The sequence below is a fragment of the Urocitellus parryii genome, chromosome 7, assembly GCF_045843805.1.
Source record: "Urocitellus parryii isolate mUroPar1 chromosome 7, mUroPar1.hap1, whole genome shotgun sequence".
Taxonomy (NCBI): domain Eukaryota; kingdom Metazoa; phylum Chordata; class Mammalia; order Rodentia; family Sciuridae; genus Urocitellus; species Urocitellus parryii.
In genome coordinates this window covers 131,748,549-131,761,931 of record NC_135537.1, presented here as the reverse complement: position 1 = coordinate 131,761,931, position 13,383 = coordinate 131,748,549, and the positions used below count along the sequence as shown (strand labels likewise).

The following is a 13,383-nucleotide window of genomic DNA, read 5'->3' as shown; positions in this document are numbered from 1 at the left end:
CTCATTCCTTTGGTTTGGACCTCTATACCTTCCTCTATCCCAATGACTCTTTTTTTTTAAACCTCTGCAATTATTAGTTTATTAGTATCATCCAGGACTCAGATGTTCAGTATTCCTCCTGAAATTACATAAACAAATGCAAATGGAAAGAATCCAAGTCAAAATTATATAACAAAACAGCACTCCATCACAAAAGCATGTAAAATTACAAGAACACTATTTTAGAACACTGGCACTTTAAGAGAACGATAAACTCAAAAACCACAAAATTGCCAAATTGTTCCCTAAACTGCTAAGTAGATAAACATGACTCTAATGAATGAGTTTGGATTTTTGTTAAAAATTTAAAAAAAAAACATCAAATAAGTTGGATAATTGGTAGAGATGCAAAGTTTTTTTCCTCATGTCTATTTTGATTTATAAATGGGCAAACCACAATATAGGAAAATATACCCTACTTCAAACTTGGCATTGTAATTTTATAAGCTGGCCCAATTAAGTAAAAATACTTTCAATGGAGTCTCAAGTTTCCTGAGCAGTCCATATTTAGATAAATGGGAAAAGGCATTTATAGCCAGGACTCTCAGAACCTTTGCTGGGACTAATCTCAACAAAAAATTTAATATGGCAGTCTTGTATTTTAAGCTCACGCTTTTGGGGATACATTCTCAGGTCTTCTTTAATGTGTTAACTGCAAAATAAAACTGTCATTACATGGTAATGGGAGTTAAGAATATAGATCCTCATGTAAAGATCAGAACATACTTCTCTATTAGTCCTTCAAGGACAGACTTTCAGATTGTTTGATTCTAATAATCCCATGCTGTGAATAGAATTGGCTACCCTTCACTTGGTAAATGTAAGTGGGCTATGTGAAATTTGCTATCAATTGATCAAGGTTTTGGAGTTTCAGTTATGGATGAAAATGTCTTCAATTCAATTTTTATTAACCCCATCATGATATGCAGGGTGTGTAGACAAAAAGTTTTTTATCATCTAACTATGAAAAGATAAACACTGTAAAAATTCATGTGATCTAAAATGGGCAAAAGCAAGACTAACTTCCCCTCAAGAAGAAAAATTTCAGACCTATTAAAAAGACAACAATACTAATAAAAAAAATTGTATTTACTTAGAAGCATTCAGAATGTCAACAAAACAGCTGCAACTTTTTTTTGCAATTACAGAGTGGTATTCAGTTAACAGAACAACAATTATTTCGTATAAGCTGCATCAGAGACAACTGAAGATGAAAAACTATCGTCCCCATATATAACTAATTTGTGCTGTGCACCAACAAGAACCTGCTTTAAATTTCCATGCCAATTTACAACCCCCATACTGTACCAGGCAAGGTTAGTGGCTATTGAAAATACCACCAGGACAGGGCTATCTAAAGACACATTTGGTAGTGTGTTAACTATACAAAAAAAGACACTGTACAGTTTAAAAACAAATCTTGCACAGCCTTACATTTCAATTTTTTTCTTTAAAAGGAGTGAGTTGTGTACAGGGAGGTTAAATGCTTTACAGACAAGAAAAAGAAAACTGCGCTAGAACCAACTTATTCATCATCATCTTCTTCTTCATCTTCTTCATCTTCCTCCTCCTCCTCATCCTCTTCATCTTCCTCCTCTTCCTTCTTTTTCTTGCTTTTTTCAGCCTTAACAACTCCCTTTTTTGCTGCATCAGGTTTTCCTTTAGCTCGGTAGGCAGCAATATCCTTTTCGTATTTTTCCTTCAGTTTGGCAGCTTTCTTTTCATAAGGCTGCTTACCATCTGCAGCAGTGTTATTCCACATCTCTCCCAATTTCTTTGCAACATCACCAATGGATAGGCCAGGATGTTCTCCCTTGATTTGGGGGCGATAATCAGAACAGAACAAGAAGAAGGCCGACGGAGGCCTCTTGGGTGCATTGGGATCCTTGAACTTCTTTTTTGTTTCCCCTTTAGGAGGGATATAGGTTTTCATTTCTCTTTCATAATGGGCCTTGTCTGCCTTTGCCATGTCTTCAAATTTTCCTTTCTCTTTAGCAGACATGGTCTTCCACCTCTCTGAGCACTTCTTAGAAAACTCTGAGAAGTTGACTGAAGCATCTGGGTGCTTCTTCTTGTGCTCCTCCCAGCAAGTTTGCACAAAGAATGCATATGATGACATTTTGCCTCTCGGCTTCTTAGGATCTCCTTTGCCCACGTTTAGTTATTTTTCCTCAGCGAGGCACAGAGTCACCCAGTGCCCGTCCGGCTCTCACTTGCCACGGCACTGTCTCTATGGAGCTCAATGTACTGCAATGGCTCCCAATGACTCTTAAGTTTGGTTTTTTTATGTTATCCCAAATCTCTTGGATGTTCTGCTCATGGTTTTTTACTAGCCTTTCTGAGTTGACTAGACTCTTTTCAAGATGATATATTTTGTCTTCGTTGTCTGATGTTCTGACTTCTAATTGGTCTACTCTACTGGTGATACTCTCATTTGAATTTTTAATTTGGTTTATAATTTTCTTCATTTCCAAGATTTCTGTTTGATTTTTTTTATAACCTCTGTCTCCCTGTAGAGTTGTTCTTTTGCTTCATGGATTTGTTTATGTAATTCATTGTTGAAGTGATCTTTCATTGTCTGCATTTGCTGTATAAGGTCTCCCTTAAGACTCCATAACATTTGAAGCATGTATATCTTGAAATCTTTATCTGACAATCTCTCTGCTGTGGCTACAAACTCCTGTATTGTTGAGTTGTCCTGCATTATTTGTGTTCCTTTTTTTTCCTTGTCTATTCATGATGCTCATGTTTCTTTCCAGCTCTGTGTGACTGCTGTTTTATTATTTTCTCCTATAAATTTGTTTTGCTTTTGTATAGCTCCGAGATCTCTCCTTTGTGACAGGAGACAATGTCTAGAGATGTTGGGTTCACTTGTAATTTAAAGTGAATTCACTAGTTTCCTAAGAGGCATACAGATTCTGATGGCATATAGAGAACTGAGGTTTGGTCGTACGACTTTATGTTTAGGGGAAAAGATGTGAGGATCTGGGGATTAGTATATCTTAGCTACTTTGAAGGTGAGCTCTAATGAAGGGTGATATTAACAGGAAAATAGACAGGAGTATTTGGGGGTAGCTAAGTACTTAGGAGGACTATAAAAAGCCTAGAAACATTCACCTATTTGCATTTTTATTAAATTACATGTAGTAGAAGTAGTAAAGCTTGGGAGATTGGAAGGGGGAGAGAAGATGAAAGAAAAGTACAAGGAAAAGAAGAAGAAAGAAAGAGAGAAAAGGAAGGAAAAAAGATAAATAAAAAAAGAAAGAAAGAAAGAGAAAAAAAATGCACTCTTAGAGTTCTGTTTTCTTCTCTTCCAGTAGGTAGCATTGTGCTTTCCAGGCTGCATCTCTGCCCTCAGGATATAGGAAGCAATCCGTGTGAGGTGGCTCTCCCTCCCCTGCCGGGTGACTCTCCAATCCAGTCACTTTGGGTTGCTCCCAGTCTCTAGCCCCCTCACTTCTCCTGCCCGCCAGGCGCCACTTCCTGGGGCTCCTGTCCACAGCTCTAGCTTCACTCTGGGCATGCACCGCCCTGGCCACCCTGCCCTCTTGAATAACTGAGCGCTCTCTTTGTTTGTTAGTTACCCAGTCATCATGGCTATGGAAAGAGGGAGTTGGAAACTGGCAACCTGTTCTGTCTGATTCCCTCTGATAGCCACGCCCACCGAGAGCTGGCAAGAAAGGTTTCGGTTTTTGCTGCTGGGGGGAGGGGGAGTTGGAGGTCAGGTGCCTTTTCAGTTTCCCTCAGCTCTGATATTCATGCCCACAGAGAGCTGGCAAGAAAGTTTTTGAGTTATCCCAGCTGGATGGAGGGAGGGGCTGGGGGTCACACACCTGATCTGTCGCCAAACTCTCTGCTATGAGATCTGCCCAAAACTGCTGAAGTCCATTCTCCAAGAAGGTGACCGCCCCTTTCCACACCTGGGTGTCTGGTGAGGAGGAAGGACCTGGGCCATTTCTCCACTAAGTCTCCCCTTCAGTTCTCTGTCTGGTGCCCTGTGGAGGCACGGGTGACAGATCTCCACAGGATCTGAAACTCTGCTTCTGTACACTGCCAGAACTCCATAGCGCTCAATTTCGCCCGCTGCAGCATGCTGTTGTCCTGCTGGTCCTGAGTTGGGAGTTTTAAGAGAAATAATCTTACAAATTGAGTTGACATACTACTACTAATAGTCTACTCCCAATAGGATAATTTTGGTCTTATATATGGCAGAACTGATTGTTCTAGAAACCCATTTCAAGCGAACTTAAGCAATAAAGAGGGGGTATTGGAAAGACACTTGGGTGTCTCATAGAACCCAAGGAGAAGAAGTGAACTAGGTCTCATAGGACCTGGAAAATCCTCAGGAACTCAGTTTTTCTTTCTAGTCACAATCTTCAGGAAGGGGAAAATGGCTCATGGGTTGAGTAGATAATTCACAGTATGTACAATATACTACAGGTGAATTTTAAGTGATAAGAAATGAATTCTGAGTTGTGATTGGACTGTGAGCATCCGAAATGTGAAAAATGGGTCTTCACAGGCAGAATCGGTGGAGGGAATATGTTGCCATAGGGTAAAAATGGTCTTTTTCAAAAAGAAATGGAGGCTCTGGATGACCGTGGCAGGACAAAGGTTGTGAGAGATTGGGGTCCATGGGGAGCATAGGAGAGTTTCTCATTGTGAGGAGGAAGGAAAGAGGGTTTTGTGGTGAATGGTGTGAACTTCACAAGAGGGTCACTGACAGATGGCTGCTGGGGGAGCAGGAAGGGTTGTGACCACTTATGTTCCCAGGATTCTTGAGTATTGGGAGATGTGGGTGTAAACAGAGAGGCATCAGAGTAAAACTAGACTTTACAGTAGAAGTTTCCAAATCTTAGCTGCACTTAGCCAACTTACCAGGTGACTGACATGGTACATGCCCTCCAGAAAGCCTGGCATGCCCACAGCATGCCAAATGCAGATAACAAGGAGGGTAATTTATGACAACCTCAGCACTTTGAACTCCACAAGTTGAAAGTTTGTGTTTATCAAGAATAGTCATGTAAGCTTTCAAAACTCTTTATATCAGTTAAATTGGTTATTGTTATTATGCAACTTATAGAGGAAATAATGGTGGAACAGCAGTATAAACTTACAGGTATTCTTTTTATTAAAGTCAAATTGAATACTTTATTGCTCTGTAAACAGCAACCATTAAAAAAATCACTGTCGAGTTATGGACTAGGAGTAGGCAAGATAACTGTAAAAAGGTTTGGGGAAAACTGCAAAAGGTCTAGACAGATGCTGCTTTTGGTGTTTTCCCCTACAACAATCTTTAGGTTTTTAGCTCCATTTTAAATAAATGTAAACTCACCTGTGTGTGATTTATGTAGGGAAGAACTAAGGGAGCTTGTTATGGACCCATACTCAAAGAAAACACTTTGGCCCTATAGAAAAGAATTCATGAATGACTCTACATTTAGGATGTCAGAGTTAAAACAAGTGTTTAAGGTACATCTGAATACTTTCAGATTCCTACTTTCATCACCTATTTTGAATGACTATGTCAATATGCAGAGATGGAGCATTTATGCAAAAAGTATAGATTCAAGGGGTTTTGCTCACTATAGAGCAGGAAGTTCAGGGAAGAGGTAAGCCAGGTGAATAGGATTTCTCAGGGCTGGGAGAATATGAATATGTAAAGATGGAATAATTGAGATGTGTACCTGGGCAGCACTTGCCAGGATGAGAATGAGGAGGGCCAAAGCCTGGGTCCCAGGCTGGGAAAGAATTAGATCTGAAGGGAGCATACCCATGGGGCACATTAAGGGTGCTCAGCCTGTGGTGCAGGCTTCAAATAAACCCTGTTTCAGGATAACCCAATGGAAACTTCATGATTCAACCTGAAGGGGAATTCCAAACTCTTGGTTCCTGAATCTGGACAACAAACATATCTATTTCAGCTGTGCTACATTACCTGTATTCGACCTCAACACAAAGCTCTGCATCTTTGCCAAGATGGCTTACTCACTTTCCCCTGAAAAACATTCCCACACTTCAGGATATTCTCTCTCTCTCTCTCTCTCTCTCTCTCTCTCTCTCTCTCTCTCTCTCTTCTGTACGATCCATTGCTTTCTCACTGATTTTTCACATCAAAATTAGGTTGGGGGGTGATTCTAGTATTTAGCTGTCATCTTCTGCATGGCTGGGTGTTAGGGAGTGCTTGCAAGGTAACATTGTACTTCTAGGATAGCTGGGAGAAACCCTGGGGGCAGAGACTATAGTGAAACAGATACCTGCATCTGAGTGGGAGAGGTGAGAGGAGGAGCCCTTTCAACCCACACACAATAGGGGCATTCCTCTGGGTGTGGTGCCTTGGGAACTGGGTCTCAGATCCTCTTTTTTTTTTTTCATGTCTAATAAAATCATTTATTTTTTTTTCTGTGTAACTTTTTATTTATTGCATTCTTAGCACTTTTACTGATTTCTCTGGATTTAATTGAGGATTGTATATAATTCCATTCTTAGTTAAAATTCTTCATTGATTTTTTTTCATTAAAAGACATTTTAATTAGTCTAAGCACCCTTTCAAATAACACTCTATTATGTAGTATGTAATCTGAATCCCTATCTCTCACCATGCACAAAAGTTAACTCAAAATGGATCAAGGAGCTTGATATTAAATCAGAGACACGGGGTCTGATAGAAGAAAAAATTGGTTATGATCTACATACTGTGGGGTCTTGCTCCAAATTCCTCAATAGAACACCCATAGCGCAAGAGTTAACAACTAGAATCAGATCCTCTTAAGTGCTGACTTTCTTCCAGGTTCCTGTCCTGGTTCAGGCAAGATGGGCAAGTATGTGATCCGACTCGCCACCGGGGACTCGCTCTTGGCGGGCTCCACCAACCTGGTGCAGCTGTGGCTAGTCGGCGAGCACGGGGAGGCGGACCTGGGGAAGCTGCTAAGGCCATTGCGGGAGAAGGTGAGTGCGGAGCCTGGGAGCCAGGGCGAGGAGGAGCAGCCCGCACGTTCTGTAGCCCTAGGTCAGAAGCAAGGGGAAGCTGGGCCAGGGAATGAGATGGTGCGAGGGTTGGGTGCCTGATAGAAAAAAAGGAAAGTGAGAAGAGAGAGAATCGAGTAGTATCTCTGCTTGGGTGGAAGGAGTAGGGAAGATGCTATTGGAGGCTGGAGGCTGGAGGCTGGAGCCCCGCAGAGCTAGCTGTTCCTCCTCACCGCCACCTGCTTCAGGTCTCTCCCTGGGTGTCCCGGAGGGACAAACAAAGCCAAGATTCCTCGAAAGCATCCAGACTCCACAGTCCTCGCTAAGGACCTCATAACCTGCCTCTGCGGAATGTTCTGTTGCACAGAAAACGGAGTTGGAGATCGATGTCCCCTTTCACCTGGGGCGCCTCCTGCTGGTGAAGCTGCGCAAGCACAAAAGCCTGTTGAACTTTGACTGGTTTTGCAAGTGGATCACGGTGCAGGGCCCAGGGACCCAAGGAGAGGTCCATTTCCCTTGCTACAGCTGGATCCAGGACGACAGGATTCTCTGTCTACCCGAAGGCACGGGTGAGGGCTCTGGGTAAAGGGTGTGACTCCTCCAGGAAGCGGGGGTCAGGATAGGGGATGCTATGATATAAAAGGGAAAGAGGAGAAAGATGCAGAGGTAAGAAATGCAAGAATGGGATTCAGGAAGAGAACTGATGGAAAGGCCCTGCCGTGGGGCTGAGTGTGAGGGGGGTTCCAGGGAGGACGCCTGTCTTTTGTTTCCCCCTTACCCAGCCAGGTTGGTGAGTGATGACCCCCAGAACCTGTTTAAGAAATATAGGGAACAGGAGCTGGAGGACAGAAGGAAGGCTTATCGGTGAGTCCCAGAAAGCTTCTGATCCCTACTACAGTTAGGAAAACCTCTTGCTCCACCTACTCCCGACTCCATGTTCTTCCTCCAGGTGGGGCTCCTGGAAGGATGGGTTAATCCTGCCTGTAGCAGGGAAGACGCAGAGGGACCTTCCCAGAAATGAACGATTTCTAGAGGATAAGGATTTGGATTTCACCCTCTCTCTAACAAAAGAGTGAGTGCCAGGTCTGGGTGGTAGCCCACACCTGTAATCCAATTACTCCAAAGACTGAGGCAGGAGAATCACAAGTTTGAGGCCAACCTCAGCAACTGAGCAAGACCCTACCTCAAAAAAATAGAAAGGTTTGGGATGTAGCTCAGTGGTAAAGCACCATGAATTCAATCCGCCGGTATCTCAAAAGAGAGTGCTGGATTGAGGTTGGGCACTTTCTTCCCAGGCTGTAAGGTGAGATTTTTTCTTATTTCTTCTTGCATGTCATTCTTTACACAGGTTGAAGAACTTGGCCATTAAGGGGATATTGGATCTTTCAAATTGCGTACATAGACTGGAAGATTACAAAAAAATATTCCCACGTGGAAAGACTGCCCTGGCAGGTCAGTTACCACAACCTGCTAATATATATATATATATATATATATATTTTCCAGCTCAGGGATCTGACAAAAGAGGGGTGATAGAGGGTAGAAGACTGATGTCAGTGCAACGAGGAGCTCACAACATGTCCCCAACTGACGTCCTCAGTGCGGGTCTGTGATTCCTGGAAGGATGATGACCTCTTTGGATACCAGTTCCTCAATGGTGCAAACCCCATGCTCCTGAGGCGTTCTACGAGTCTCCCAGCCCGGCTGGTGCTGCCTCCAGGGATGGGAGAGTTACCAACTCAACTGAACAAAGAGCTCCAGGTACTGTGCTTTTCACCACCCCAGCCATCCCCCTACCATTTTGCCTCCAATTCCTCCCATCTCTTCCTCCCCTTATCTCTTTCATGTTCACCTCCACTATCTGTACCCTCTTTCACGTACACTTAGAATTTCTCAACTTTGATATGATTAACATTATAAGCCAGATAATTCTTTGCTGTAGAGGACTGTCCTGTGCATTGTTGGATTCTAGTAGAAACCCTTGACTTTTACCTTCTAGAAGCCAGTAGTATCCTCTGTCCTGGTAGTTGTGACAACTGAAAGCATCCCTAGACATTGTCAAATGTTCTGAGGGGAGGGGGGCATCACTCCTGCTTGAGAACCATGAGCTGTATAATCTCCTCCTGTGTCTCGTTTTCTTTCCTCTCTTCCATCCCCACCTTCCTGGTTTCTTCTAATGAAGTAATTAGATGGACCTGAGCCTCAGTCTCAGGGAGGAGCTTGAGCTTCTAAAGAGAAACAGCAAAAAGACTGACCAAAGCCTTGAAGAACCAGACTTACATTTTAAAAGAGAGGATAAAGGAAATATTTTGTGCCCCATTTGACTAAAGCCTTCAAGCAGGAAGACAATAGTTGAGAGTGTGGCACATGGTGGAGAGTCAATTCAGGGGATTTGGAGTCTGGTGGAAGACACTGGTCATGAAAACTTTCATTCAGGCCTTTGGTTCTGGGGAAAGTGGTTAGTGCTTAAAGCAAAAGCCTGGATGGATAGAGGAAGGATCCACCTTGGGAAATGAGAGAAGGGCAGGTTCAGAATGACTCCAACCCCTTTCTGTGTTCTTGACATTGACCCTACAGGCTGGATCTCTGTTTGAAGCTGATTATACCCTGCTGGATGGGGTCAAGCCTAACATCATCATTTTTAAGCAACAATATGTGGCAGCCCCTTTGGTTATGCTGAAGCTACAACCTGATGGAAGACTCTTACCCATGGTTATCCAGGTAAGAGGACCCAGGTGTCTTTCTCCTAGACATTGATCCATTTAGAATTGATCCATTTAGGGACTTAGATACATAGTTCTTAGCTCCCATTCTCCCTCCTTCTCTAGCTCCAGCCACCTCGACATGGATGCCCCCCACCTCTGCTCTTCCTGCCTTCGGATCCTCCCATGGCCTGGCTCCTAGCCAAGACATGGGTCCGTAGCTCTGATTTCCAGCTGCACCAGTTACAGTCACATCTGTTAAGAGGACATCTGATGGCTGAGGTTATTTCTGTGGCCACAATGAGGAGCCTGCCCAGTCTGCATCCTATCTACAAGGTATTTTAGCACCTGTGTCATTCTGCATTTGATCATTGTTCATAATTCACAATCCTAGCCTTTGAGGCCCAGGGTTTAACCTTGTAGCATATTATATTAGAAGCAATCTTAGTTTATGTATGTGTGCTCATGCGCACACACACACACACACACACACACACAGTCTGCTATGGAAATACCCAGGACACACACTTGCTATAAGGTGGGGAGGGTTAAGAATAGCTTTTACAAAGGAGTTTACATTTGGACTGAGGAGGTTGTCAAGGGTAGAAAGGGATGGGGACATTCAAGTCCATCTGTAAAGGAGAGGAATGAAAGGAGCATGGATAATTGTGGATGTTAGGTGTGAATGATTGGAGTGTTGTGTAATAGAACAAGTAAGTGAGAAAAAATAAGCAAGGAAGCCGTGTTACTTGGTGGGGAGAAGAAGCAAGGGCTCTGTTTTGACCCTGCAAGGTTTTCCAATCCCGGTCGCCATCCATTTGAAAATATCAGGGTGGATATGTGAGCCTGGAATTCCTAGAAAAATTGAAGACATAAATTTTGAAGTTATTAGGAAACAGAAGTCTCTAAAGCCATCATACTAGGGAATATTCTCTGTGGTTTGTAGCCACAGCAGATTATATGTTTCTGATGCTATTGAGAGGCCCACATGGTTAAAGAGAAGGCATATCTGGGTTTGTCAACACGGAAGTCAGTGGTTAATCACTGAAAAATGCTATTCAGGGAAGCAGAGGTGCAAGAAATCTGATTGGTGTGGGCTGAGCGGAAACTGTGAGGTGAGAAAGAAGAGACAACACATGACTCTTCAAAAGACATGGACCCTGGGAGCTCTATTTGATTGTGTTCCATTTCTTTTCTCTACCATTAGCTCCTGATCCCCCACTTTCGCTATACCATGGAGATCAAAATCCTGGCCCGGAATAATCTTGTCTCTGAATATGGAATTTTTGATCTGGTATGGAAAGGGATGGATGAAGAGGGAGGAGGGTTCGATGTTGGGAGAATCCCAAGGTTTATATCCCTCTTTTATTGTTCCCCCATGATCTGCTTTCTCTACTAAAGGCCTCTCCCTAATCTGTCTCATACCTGAAGAGTCTTCTGGTCCTAAATCTCCCTTGCTTTCTCACCTGGGTTGGCTAATCCTAGGTTTGTCCTCAGGTGGTGAGTACAGGTAGTGGAGGCCATGTGGACATTCTCCAGAGAGCCACAGCTTGTTTGACTTACCGTTCCTTCTGCCCTCCTGATGACCTGGCTGACCGTGGGCTCCTGGATGTGACATCTTCTCTCTATGGCCAGGATGCCCTTAGGCTGTGGGAAATCATCAGTAGGTGAGGGTGATACAGAGAGTGATAGAACCAGGGGGACCACAGGTACAGAAGGTCCTACATTGGCTGGCTGAGTCACAACAACCTTTTCCCTGTGGAACAGGTATGTGCATGGGATGGTGGGACTCTTCTATAAGAGTGATAAAGCCGTGAAGCAAGATTCAGAGCTGCAGGCCTGGTGCAGAGAGATCACTGAAACTGGACTGCAGGGTGCCCAGGACCGGGGGTAAGGCCTGGATCCTCCCCAGAAACCTGTGTCAACACCCACCCACCTGTCAACTTTCCCTGCCTCACCGCATCATAAGACACCCTTCCTTGAGGACCCTGAGAATTCCCTGGACTTTTCCACAGTATCCAGAAATCTTAATGGTCACTCCTGATTTTCCCAGTTCCTTTCCTTTATCATCCTCTCATATACTCTTTTACTCCTTATGCACGAAGAACTTTCTCCAGAATCAGATACATGACTTCTCTTAGATATTTTTTCCTTACTTGTTTCTATTCTTTCCCCCATAGCTCTAAGGTTTATCCCAAGTATATCCTATTTGAGTTCACATTTTCTGTGAATCATAGAATTCAGAGGCCAGGTCCATAGGAAATTCTTTAATGTATCTCCGAATATCTTTCCCTCATGTCCAAATATCTGCCTCATGTCCTGGTCTCAAATCCTCTCATTCTCAATTCACCCAGGTTCCCCCTCTCCTTGGAGTCCCTGGATCAACTCTGCCACATTGTTACTATGTGTATCTTCACATGCACTGGTCAGCATGCTTCAGCCCACCTGGGACAGGTAACCTGTGGGATCATCCCCCAGGGACTCCTGGGATTAGAATATGAGGGGAGTTAAATGCCTGGGCCATTAACCTGGGTTTCTGAGTGGCTCTTCTACCCGTAGCTAGACTGGTACTCCTGGATCCCTAATGGCCCATGCACCATGAGGAAGCCTCCACCCATCTCCAAGACTGTGACAGAGAAGGATATAGTAGACTCACTGCCTGATCTCCACCAGGCCCGTATGCAGAAGACGTTCATCAAGTTCCTTGGCAGACGTCAGCCAGTCATGGTTAGAAACAGATGCCTGGGTTCTTGGGGAGGAGATAGCTTGAGGGAAGTGCAGTAGTCTTGGCTGAGAGGCCCAAGGAGCTGAGCCATCTTGTTCCCCTCTCTCTCTCCAGGTGGCCCTGGGGCAACATAAGGAGAAATATTTCTCAGGCCCTGGGCCCCAGGCTGTGCTGCAGCAATTCCAGGAGGAGCTGGCTGTCATGGACAGGGAGATTAAGGCCCGGAATGCAGGCTTGGACCTTCTCTATGAATACCTTCAACCCAGCATGGTGGAAAACAGTGTGACCATCTGAGAGGTCTTGCCCACCTCAGTCCCAAAGCTCACTGTCCCCACACACCCTTGTACTCTTGTTCTCCATGCCCATGTTCTCTGCTAAACAGCTGCCCCCAAAAGCTGTGTCGTCAAGGTGCCTGGAGCTGCCCATCACACAATGTGGGGAATAAACAATGCTTGTTCCCATTGCACATTGAAACCTGGGACCTTCTGTACTTGCCTACCTTAATGTCTACAAGTTCTATGCTTCCTTAACCTTTGATCCCTCTTACCTCTTTCCCTTTCCCAAAAGAGCTGGTCTCTGTATAAATAAAAGACCTGATTAAATTGTCATGTTGATTATGTGGTAAGTGAAGGTGAGAGAAAATACCTTACTTTGTTTCTTGCCTTCTTATTCAGTTTCCAAGGGATAAAAGAAAGGCATTTTCCTGAAACAAAAAAATTCTTCCAGGAATCAACACTGACTTCTAGCCTTTCCTTAAGCCTCCCTAAGCTAAATGACAGACGTTCTGGCCCACTGAGCCCCCATGGGGCTGAGGGATCTGGCTTTTAACAGTGGTGTTTAGCTTGAGGTTTCTCTAAATCCTCAATCACATGACCCTTGGGCCACCTGCAGTAACAGTTTCTGTGTGACTTCCCCAACCCTGCATCCCTCTGCACTGTCCCTTTCCACAGC

The 13,383-nt window shown here is 44.0% G+C and overlaps 1 protein-coding gene and 1 pseudogene across 2 annotated transcripts; one reads left to right on the top strand and one right to left on the bottom strand.

Moving 5' to 3' along the window:
- Positions 1 to 1,564: 1,564 nt before the first annotated feature.
- Positions 1,565 to 2,197, bottom strand: LOC144256177 (high mobility group protein B1 pseudogene; annotated as a pseudogene).
- A 4,655-nt stretch (positions 2,198 to 6,852) lies between these two features.
- Positions 6,853 to 12,726, top strand: LOC144255818 (polyunsaturated fatty acid (12S)/(13S)-lipoxygenase, epidermal-type-like). Of its 2 annotated transcripts, none has more exons than XM_077800764.1 (14): positions 6,853 to 6,987; positions 7,373 to 7,574; positions 7,788 to 7,869; positions 7,955 to 8,077; positions 8,354 to 8,457; positions 8,606 to 8,766; positions 9,583 to 9,726; positions 9,834 to 10,043; positions 10,915 to 11,001; positions 11,205 to 11,374; positions 11,475 to 11,597; positions 12,062 to 12,161; positions 12,267 to 12,434; positions 12,547 to 12,726. In XM_077800764.1, exons 1-14 carry the CDS (start codon positions 6,853 to 6,855, stop codon positions 12,724 to 12,726), a joined length of 1,989 nt encoding a protein of 662 aa, XP_077656890.1. The 2 variants fall into 2 exon arrangements, with proteins under 2 accessions (XP_077656890.1, XP_077656891.1); XM_077800765.1 differs by having other exon boundaries at positions 7,373 to 7,587; positions 7,801 to 7,869.
- Positions 12,727 to 13,383: the final 657 nt, after the last annotated feature.